This window comes from Xenopus laevis, chromosome 1L (genome assembly GCF_017654675.1).
Source record: "Xenopus laevis strain J_2021 chromosome 1L, Xenopus_laevis_v10.1, whole genome shotgun sequence".
Taxonomy (NCBI): Eukaryota; Metazoa; Chordata; class Amphibia; order Anura; family Pipidae; genus Xenopus; species Xenopus laevis.
In genome coordinates, this window is record NC_054371.1 from 62,921,188 (window position 1) to 62,931,449 (window position 10,262).

Here is a 10,262-nt window from a genome sequence, read left to right on the forward strand (position 1 = left end):
TGAGCTGCTAACGGAGTGGAGGTCGACCAAAAATGCCTGCTTTTGCAGGAAGCTGAAAAAAAAACACAGGCTGAGAGCAGCAGAGAACTAGGCGGATCTTGGCCTGCGAGAATCCACTCCTATGCTGCTGTTTTGTATCTATCTGGGTGCAGACAGACCTGGCGAATATCGGCAAAAACCTGCAACAACATTTCACAGACGATACCAGTCACATTTACCTATACCAGGGCAGAGGCAATGCTTACAAATATAGGCACATTGGTCAGGACAGCAGCAGCCGTATCTCCACAGGTCGAGATCTGCTTAGTCTGGTACTAGCCTAAAGCAGTACCCTGGAGTGGAGTTCTCAGCTCACAGGAGCTCCAGAAAGGGGGTCTAAGGTAAGAGATTATAATTAATATTAAACATTTTAGCAACCCCCAGTGATTACACCTTTCCTTCTCAGTTAAAAAAAAAAAAAAACAACAACAGAGAAGATCTTTCTTATATGGAAGTAGTACTGTTGTAAGTAGAGATGCACCAAATCTACTCTTTTGTATTTGGCCAAACCCCGAATCCTTCAAGAAAGATTCGGCCGAATACCGAACCCACCCCTAATTTGCCTATGCAAATTAGGGGTGGGAAGGAGAAAATATTTTTTACTTCCTTGTTTTGAGACAAAAAGTCCAGCGTTTTGGTTCGGCCGGGTAGAAGGAACCCTGGATTCGGTGCATCCCTACTTGTAAGTTATAGAGACTTATAAATTAAAAAAAATTATCCTAATTAAGTTAAAATCTGAGAGATTTAGACACACCTAAATGCAGCTTAATACCATAAACAGCAATTTCACAGCAAAAATAGTTTCCTGTTAAAGTGCAGGTTATTGCGTTGATTTGTATATCGTTAATATCACGGATTTATAAAACGTCAACATATTTTGCAGCAATGTACAATAAATGAGTGCATACATTAAACATACAAAAACAAGCAACCAATACAAGAGGTAAAGAGGACCTACCACCCCAAAAAAGCTTACCATCTAAAAGTCCAACAATTCATAACTTTCATAGAAAAAGGCGTTAAATTAAATATAAAACATACAGAATTTTATTTAAAGCTTAAATATGCTCCAACAGATTTGCCATGAGCCACAATGAGTTAACTACTCATCAAATGACAAGCAAACCAAACAAGGTTGTCCAACTGGAGGCAGAGTTCACATGTAGCCATCCAAAGCATCTTTATCCTTCCACGGCTAGTCCAAAGGCTCCTTTTTATAGCACCATTTTTCAATGTAATCTGATCCATATACAGGTGTACTTTGGATAATCAGTCGATTATATGCATACCTAGTCAGCTCGGTTCACAAAGGTAATCTGCTCTACCAACACATGGAGGGTTATTTACTAAGCACTGAATGCCCGAAATCTGAAAAATTTGTGATTTTTTGTGTTATAATAAAAAAAAAAATCACAATTTTTTTCGGAATTTATTAAACCCAGAGGGCTTAAAAGCCCGAATATAAAAACACAACATCTCAAACCTTATCGAGTTTGCATAAAAGTCAATGGGAACAGTCCCATCGATTTTTGGTTGTGTCTGGGGTTTTGGGCAATTTCACAATGTTTTCGGAGCTCTCTGAAAAAACTGTGAAATTCTGAGCTTTTCCAGCAAAGGTAATTTTCAGGAAAATGTAATAATAAATAAGTGTGGTAAACTCGAGCGGCTTAGATCAGAGTTTGTAGCATCTGTTTGCTATGAGATAAATTCGGACCTTGATAAATAACCCCCATGGAATACCATGCTTGTATAGATGTAGACAGTACACATCTTTTTCATTTTCAAAAATTTGGGAATTTTTGTTTTGCTGTTTTGTTGTTTCCACAGCCCTTTGAGATACCACATACATACCTCAAGGGAGGCAGCTTTAGCCCCCCAAAAAATACAATGATGCATGTGGGAATAACAGTGAATAGAAGGATAATGAGAAAACAATTGAAGTGGAAAGAGTGATTTGAAGCCAAATGTGACTACTGTATTCACTTACTGGTTAACTAAAAGCAAACATCTGATACTGCTAGTACGGGCTAGTAGAGCCAAGCAATCCAGTTATGAAATTAGCCCCTTAGGACTCCATTATCTTGCGACATATGGGCTGATTTCAATCAAAAACCACAGGCCGTGAGATCACAGGGGGTGTCTTTGAGTATTTGATAATGGTCAAATAAGCACTTAATAATTCTTCACAGTGCAGACCAGGTAATCAGATCCCATGGAAAGGGGGATAGATGAGGGTGCTTACAAATGTTGCACTTTTCACATCAAGTCAGTATAAGGGTGTGTTTTTTGGTGTTACTGTTATTTTAATACTGCAAGGCTTTTAAAGTTAAAGCATGGTAATGTTAGTGCATGATCAGTTATAGGCTCTTATAAGTGATGTAAAAAGAACAGGGAATGCCCGAGGAAGCTTTTAGTGAAACGCACAGCATTTTGTCCGGAAAAATCACTGTGGAAGGCACGAGCAGCCAAATGGAACGCACCGCCATTTTTTCAGCAAATAGCGAAGGTGAAACAAAAGTGCACTTGGAGCCACATTGCCGACAGAATTAACAGAGGGCGTGACAAGAGTGCGAAGAGTGGAAAACAACGAGTGGTAACATCTGTGGTGGGGGTAAAAAAATTGGGAGACCAGGGGACGCCCTGTTGTTTTCTATTAAAAGCTGATTACCCCTCACATAAGTAGAAAAGTCCCTTCCTATAACACGCACTTGAGATACAGACACCTCTTACTCTACAGTTTAATACAACATAATATCTGGATGCCTAATATGAATATATGAATTGTGAGTGAATTATGGTCAGAAGTGTATATGAATTTTAAGGGTCTCCCAATTAATTTATTAAGTCACCGATTAAGACTGTGTGTATATAAATTTAAGGATATTAACTTTTAATTCCACTTTGTGTTAATGTAACAAGAACAGGACAGACTGTAGCAGCCACAGAAATTCCCTACTATAAACAGCCAATAATATCTAATTTCACTCCCCTCCAGTGTTTCAATATGCTGCTCAAATAACCGAAGTGCTTTTCTGCCCAAAACACTCACATCTGCACTTCGATGTGTTTCCCATTATAGTCAGTGGGAACCCACAAAGCAGTCACAGGTGTTTCTCTGGTGGAAAAAAATCTGTTACATGCAACATTCGTTTTACGGCAAAGACACAAGAGGAGATTAAGGCATCTGCAGAAGAAGAGATTTGATGTGGGCAACTAATCTCCTCCAAATGCTTTTCCACCAGCAATAAATTGAATCACCAGTGGTAAAACATAGGAGTTGTTTAGTTTTTCCAAAGTTTTTCTCTTGAGGCAACTAATCTCCTCACAGGTCATTCATTGCCTTTTAGATATTAACTACGAGGGGGATTTTGTAGGATGGCGCGGACAGATTGTGTCCTACAAGTCTGAACTACACTGAAATTTGGCCATACGATACATCGGTCAGAAGGGAACGCTACATGCTGCATCCATTTTACATTACAAAGGGGGTGGGTTCACATTTTGTCCCATTGCAAAAAATCTTATACGGTCACACAGTTTTGAAGTTTAGTCATTACAGTAACATGGGTTTATAAGTGAAAAACATTTTGAGCAGAAACGCAATCAACTTGCCAGAATTTTAAAGGTGCTAAATGTGTTCTTACATCCAAATATTTTGGCTAGGATTCTGCATAAATTATATTGTGGTGAATTCATTTTCCTGGCTGTTCTACCTAATTATCTAACTCTGTAGCACTATGGTTTCTGGATATATTTATGGCCTTGGCAAAGCTATAATGTGAAGACATAATGTACTACTATTTAACAATACGGTTTGCAGGCCAGTAATCTGCAATATTTTGATTAGTTGTTCAGTATAAACATTAGTTTTTTATGAGAATAGGGATTTATGAACAGGCTCATTACACTAAACCTATGCCTGGACTCTGTGGAGTTGAATAAAGGATGATTTTTTTCCCCCAACAAATGTTAAAGTTACCTTTTTAAATTAATTAACAATTTGCTTTTTAGGGGATTAAAGATTTACTAAAGTGAACAAAAACTTTACATTTTTCATTTCAGTTTTTATCCAGTTAAACTACTGTATCGTAAATGTATCAAACAAATATTATCAATAAGCACATGGTCTAATTCGTGAGTATAGATCAATCACAGCTTGTATTAGAGCATTGGAAAATGGCAGTTGGTTGGTTATTTAGTGTTTCTGTTCTTAAAATCAGCCTCACATTTGCTTGCAATACATAAAGTGATGTACAATCTTTTTTGTTCCCAACAATAACATGAAAGTGTCACATGACAGAACCTACATCTTCAAAACACTCTAAAACCACAACTAATTTTCAGTTATTTTGAGAAGAAAAACTGACCTGAAACATAGGATCTCTGGCTCACTTCCACCTTTAATGTGTATTTTAGTGTGGCCACAAAGGAAAACCTCTATTTTGAAAATAAGAAATCAGATTTATACAGTATGGGCTACTATAAACTTTTCAGTTCAGCATTTTCAGGCTAAACACGTTTTTTATTCAAGCCCATTAGTGCCACAGAAGGCAGTCAAGGGTTCATATCAGCATCTGTAAAAAATGCTGGTTGGTTGCTATACACCTGAGGTATCGATCTCTTCTGCTACTTCTAGGGATACGGCTGTCACAATACAAATTTCATACGTTTGCATGAAAACAATGCTTAACATTGTCTATAGTTTTATACTTTTTGGTAAAAGTGTACTGCTGGAAAAATTATCGTCACCTTTTGTATTTGCATGGGGGAATCATATTCACACACTCCTGTTATCATTTCTATTTTCTTTCTAGCAGACAGAAGCTTTATGGCAGGAATTCTAGATATACAATCAGAATCAGAGCCTGTATGCAGTGGGACAACTTGAGATCAGATAAGCCACTATCAAAAAGGCTCCTTAGGGCAGATACACACGCTGCTATTTCGGGAGATTAGTCACCCAGCGACAAACCCATTCTTCTTGAGGCGACCAATCTCCCCAAACTGCCTTCCCGCCGGCTAGAATGTAAATCGCTGGCGGGATGGCACTCAGAAAGCTTTGTTTTCCAAAGTCACCCCACGAGGAAACTTCGGGTGACTTCGGAAGGCAGTTTGGGTAGATTAGTCGCGCAAAGAAGTATTGATTTGTCGATGGGGGACTAATCTCCCGAAATAGAAGTGTGTCTCTGCCCTTAAAGGGGTTGTTCCAAACACTTTTTCAGTTCAGGTTTTCTATTTTTTTCTATTCTTCAAAAACTAAAGCTTTTATGTTCCGCTCTCTGGTGTTTCAGGCAAGCAGTTCAGTAATCCAGGAGTAGAAAAGCAACCATTATGATTGGCTACATTAGTTGATACATTTATCATTATTTAAAGGGGTGGTTCACCTTTAAATTAACTTTTAGTATGTTATAGAATGGCTAAATCTAATCAACATTTAAACTGGTTGTCATTTTTTTTTACAGATTTTAAATTATTTGCATTCTTGTTTGTAAAAGATCTCATTCATCCAGGTCATGGAATATCTATTGAAATAAGTCAAATCAACTGGACTTGCTGTGTTTTTTTCTTGAAGATGTTTCACCAGTTTTCTGGCAACTTCGGAAAATGAATCGCCGCGTGTGATTAGTGTCGGTGATTTTTCATTTTAGCCAGCGCAGAGTGAGGGAAGGCGTTCGGGGAGATTGGTCGCCGCAAAGTCGAGGCGATTAGTCGCCAGGCGACTAAATCTCCACGAATCGCCCAGTGTGCCCTTACCCTTAGGCACCCCAAGTAATTGTATTTACTTACCTGAAACCCTGGGCCGGTGCTCCTATCGGCAGAAAACTGCTTCCAGCGAGCACCACGGAGAGATCTTCTTCCGGCTTCTTCTTTCTTCAAATTTCCCAGGACAGACGCATTCGCGGTAGAACGAAATAGCCGACTTTTTAGTTAAAGTTTGCTTTTTTGCTCTACTACGCATGTGCAGTCACGAGAAGAAAGAAGAAGCAGGAAGAGGATCGATCCGCGGTGCTCGCTTGAATAACCCGGGCAGGTGCAGTTTTCTGCTGATAGGAGCACTGGCCATGGGGTTCAGGTAAGTATACACAATCACTTGGGGGTGCCTAACATTTGGCACCCCCAAGTGGAAGAAGACTTTCCTTCTACTTTAATAAACAACTTTTTAAGACCTGTGAGTGTGGACATTGTAACACATGCAACACTAATTATTAAGTTTCACCGACTAGAAAAGTGTGGATAAACATATGATAAACTTTTGCGCTGCATAATACAACACATAAGTATCCTTTTTAAAAAGTTTTCAACAACAAAAAAAACATCCTGGATGTTCATCTGACATAGGTGGAGTTGAGCAAGAAAAGATAAAGGACTGGCAAATCAGAGTAACAACTGTTCCATCTGCCTTGCATTGGGAACAGTCAGTATTAAATATATCAGCACGTGATGTGTTGCCAGCACTCAACTTTCAGCCTTTAGCCTATGTGCAGGAATCCCGACAGACCAATTCCCACACAACTTACTACTACTGGCAAAAAAAAAAAAACTGTTTGGAAACAGAAGTTGGCAAACCAGAATAACAAACACTGATCAGTTCCTGTCTTGTGCCATAGACTAGCAGCATACAGATCAATCTCTTCCATATTTTAAGGGGGCAGCTTACAAACACATTATTATAATCCAATTTTTATACAGTCCACAGCTCTGTACAATACATAAGTATACAGTATACTAAACATACTGACTGCATAAATAAAATCTGTACCTCACAGCTATATACTTTAGAACACTTGAATAGCCAGCATGTGCTTTTTGTAATGCAATTAAAATACAACTGTAAATTCCTCTGAAGTTTATACTAGCTTTTAAAACTTGACTCTTAAGAATGTGTGAATTACACAGTCCTGCCCTTACACAGTCCTGCCTGTGTTGTCAATGGGGAAGGTGACTTAGCAAGACAATGGCCCGGGTCTCCGAATAACAGATCCTTTATCTGTAACCTTATTTCTCCATAAATAAGATGCCCCCCACAGGACCAATTAGCTACAAAGCATTGAATAAAGATAATGTGAGATGGACAGAAGAAGGCTAGCATGAAAACAACCAACATGTTTTAAACGGTCATGTCTTTAACAAAAGCACCTACAGTAAATTCTAAGATACCAGGAATTTCATCAGCTGTATAAATGCACCAATTCTCTTTTATTGGGGCCTTATATTTTCATGAAGTTCCTTGTGAATTTCCATTACCTTGTTGAATACACAGTCACTGACACAATAATCAACACTAATTAGTAAAGGGAGTCAGGGATTTGAGAGTAGTGGCCTCATCCTTTCCTCAAGGCCACAGCTTCCTAAAGTGACTTCTTATGTCACTGATTTTCAGACTTGTGAGCTGTATAAAAGCCATGGAGAAACAATGGGCAACCTGCTGCACGACACTGGCAGCACCCCCTGCCAATCAGAACTGCTGAGAGTTATAGTTCAGCAACATGTTCGGTGTTGTGCATCCCTGCTATAAATAGTTGATCCTTCCAGCCTTGAATGTGGATTTGTGATGTAAGCTGGATGGCAAATTGTTCCTGCTACTGGAGTTATTTCACAACTTAAAGCTGATAGAATGGGAAACAAATGCTGATAGAATGGGAAACAAATGTTGATAGAATGGGAAATAGTGATAGAATGGGAAATAGTGATAGAATGGGAAATAGTGATAGAATGGGAAATAGTGATAGAATGGGAAATAGTGATAGAATGGGAAATAGTGATAGAATGGGTAATCACCCGCTAGTAGCACCGCACACTTGTCCATTATATAAACAATACCACGTGGCCCTTGTCAAGGAAATGAAGGCGCAGTTTACTTACGAAACGTTTCAACTTTTTCTCCGGGGGGGATTTGCGGAGCCATCCAGAGCAGACCACTTCCGCGCCGCCGCCTCCCGCGCCCACCCCTCCGCTTCCACTACTCATCATCCTGTTCCTCGTCGTTCCCGCGGCAGGCGCCCCCCTCCTGCTCTCTGAAAACGGGTTGATCGATTGGTGCTCCAGTATCAACAAGCTCCTCCGGCCCCACCGGCTACACAACTTTTAGGTTGTCCTCGTCTCCGAAAGTTGCGTCTCCGGGATTCCCAGTCACTGAACGTGCCTATAGCGTTGCTATAATTACTAGGGAGAGTCCATGAGAGGAGCAGCCGAGAGGGGTGCACATATAGGATGACTAAACGACTCCAGCTCTCCACCCTTCGCCCCGTTTCCCCGACAGGAGTCGCTGCTTGGCCTCTTCCGCCTTCTTCCTTCGGCCACAAGTTTTTCCCCACAGGGCGAACAGGCGCAGGCTGAGCTTTATAAGTGCAGAGCCATGAGAGAAGGCAGCTCCGGGTATTTGCGTTTCAGCGAAGAAACAAGTCGCTTTATCCGTCTCCTCCTGGAAACGCACTGGATAAAACACATTTTCCCCCTCGTAACAGTAAATCCTGCTTTGGCTCTCCTCCCTTTCCTCTCTATTCTCCTCTCTCCTCCTCTTCCCCGCCCCTCCATGCAGCGTCGTGTTCGTTCCCTTCCCTCTCACGCCTCCAATCTCAGCTGCCAACTCTTTCCAATGGAATCTCACTGACTGGGGAAAACGTTTCAATTGGGCTACTAACTTAAAGCCCAGTCTGGTTTTTGAAAGTACAAACTAGCCAAGGTACGGATTTGGGCTACTATATGGGCCTTTGGCTAGTTTATACTTTGGAAACCAGCCAAAGTTTTTTCTTGCCCAAATGTGCCAAGCCGCAGTATCCCTATCCATGTTGGGTAATGTAGTTCTTTAACAATTTGCCAAGTTTAATGTAAGACTACAATACCCAGCATGCAATGGGACTGACTTGTGTATAAGTGGGGAGTTACTACATTTTGGGCTCTGTACCCCAGTCTCCCATTCCTTTTAAGCACTTTCGCATTTTCTGGTGACTTTCCTCAATCTCAGACAATTTTGGGGCAAAAATCTGTTGCCCACCAAAATGTCTAGAGTTCGACCTTTTTTTTTTACCAATATTTATTGAAAATTGTATATGTATTAGGGCTTCATGGGACCCCTATACCTCCTGGCCCCCCCCCCCCCCCGTAGTTACTTCCTTGGTGACTGGAAAATCTGTCCTATTTTGCTTCATGGGAAAAATTTGTGAAACCGTAAAAAATGGAAAAAGGCGTATTTTCACATATATTCGTTTATTTTTTAGTCTTTTTTTTCACGGCACATATTGTGCTATTTTTGGGCTACTTTTGAAGTGCCTCTCGGCTAGTTTTGGGCTGGTTTTGTAGCTGACTTTGGTTAGTTTTGAAAATTAGACCTGGCAACCCTGAATCGGGTAGTCCGCTGTGGTACTCAGTACAACTGTCTGCTTGCGACTCGTCTCCCCCCTTAATATTGAGTTTTCCTTTTCCCTCAGCTATTTCTCACCTGGACATAGTGATTATTGTGGGGCGAGGGGAGTCTCCTGGTTGTTGCAGTGCATGTATTGTGTAGGAGAGCTGACACTGTGTGAGCCCTCAGAGGGAACAATGTGTACTCGAGAGCTGCCTGTTAGTGGAAATGCACAAAATACGTGATTGTTTTAATTTAATGAAATACAAATTCTCTGTGTTCCAGATCTAGCCAAACACTGGGCTGAATCGGAATTAGGGTTGCCACCGGTTCGGTTATGACCCAACAGTTTGGTTTTTCTAAGGCGTGTTCGGGTCTCAACTTTCTGTTCGGTTTTCAGCCTTGTGAAACCCAAACAATAATCTGGCCAATAAATAAAAACATTTATATGATAAGATACTCACCTTAACATGGCTTAGTTATTTTCAACTACAGTTAATTTCTTATTATTACAGAAACAAAATTAAAAAAGCAAATCATAGTTACTGTACATAGTTAAGTTGGGTTGAAAAAAAGACCAATGTCCAATCAATCAAAAATAAGAAATTGTTTTTCTAAATTAGGATTTCTGTATTTCAGAGCTTTCTTGATAACCAGTTTCTGTATAATAGATCCCATACCTGGAATTAGAGGTTTGGGCAGAATATAGATAGTGTTGCCACCCCTATGGTTTTGAACTGGATGTCTCAGTTTTTTCTGTTCAAAACTTTCTTTCCAGTTTCAAACATTCACAAAACTGAACATAAATCAAGCCATTTGCATCTAAGTGATGCACTAAACCCGCCCCGGCATCATAACTCCACTGACATCATTGTGTCTT

General features: G+C 40.2%; 1 protein-coding gene across 5 annotated transcripts in view; it reads right to left on the reverse strand.

Annotated features, from left to right (window-relative positions):
- Positions 1 to 8,613, reverse strand: part of gab1.L (GRB2 associated binding protein 1 L homeolog) — a 71,432-nt gene extending 62,819 nt beyond the window's left edge. Inside the window, exon 1 of one of the 5 annotated variants that reach the window (XM_041582650.1) lies at positions 7,903 to 8,613. In XM_041582650.1, the coding sequence (XP_041438584.1) occupies positions 7,903 to 8,010 (108 nt within the window). In that variant the 5' untranslated portion in view covers positions 8,011 to 8,613. The remainder of the gene's footprint in view (positions 1 to 7,902) is intronic. The other 4 variants (XM_018242326.2, XM_041582655.1, XM_018242327.2 and 1 more) reach the window with 4 other exon arrangements.
- Positions 8,614 to 10,262: the final 1,649 nt, after the last annotated feature.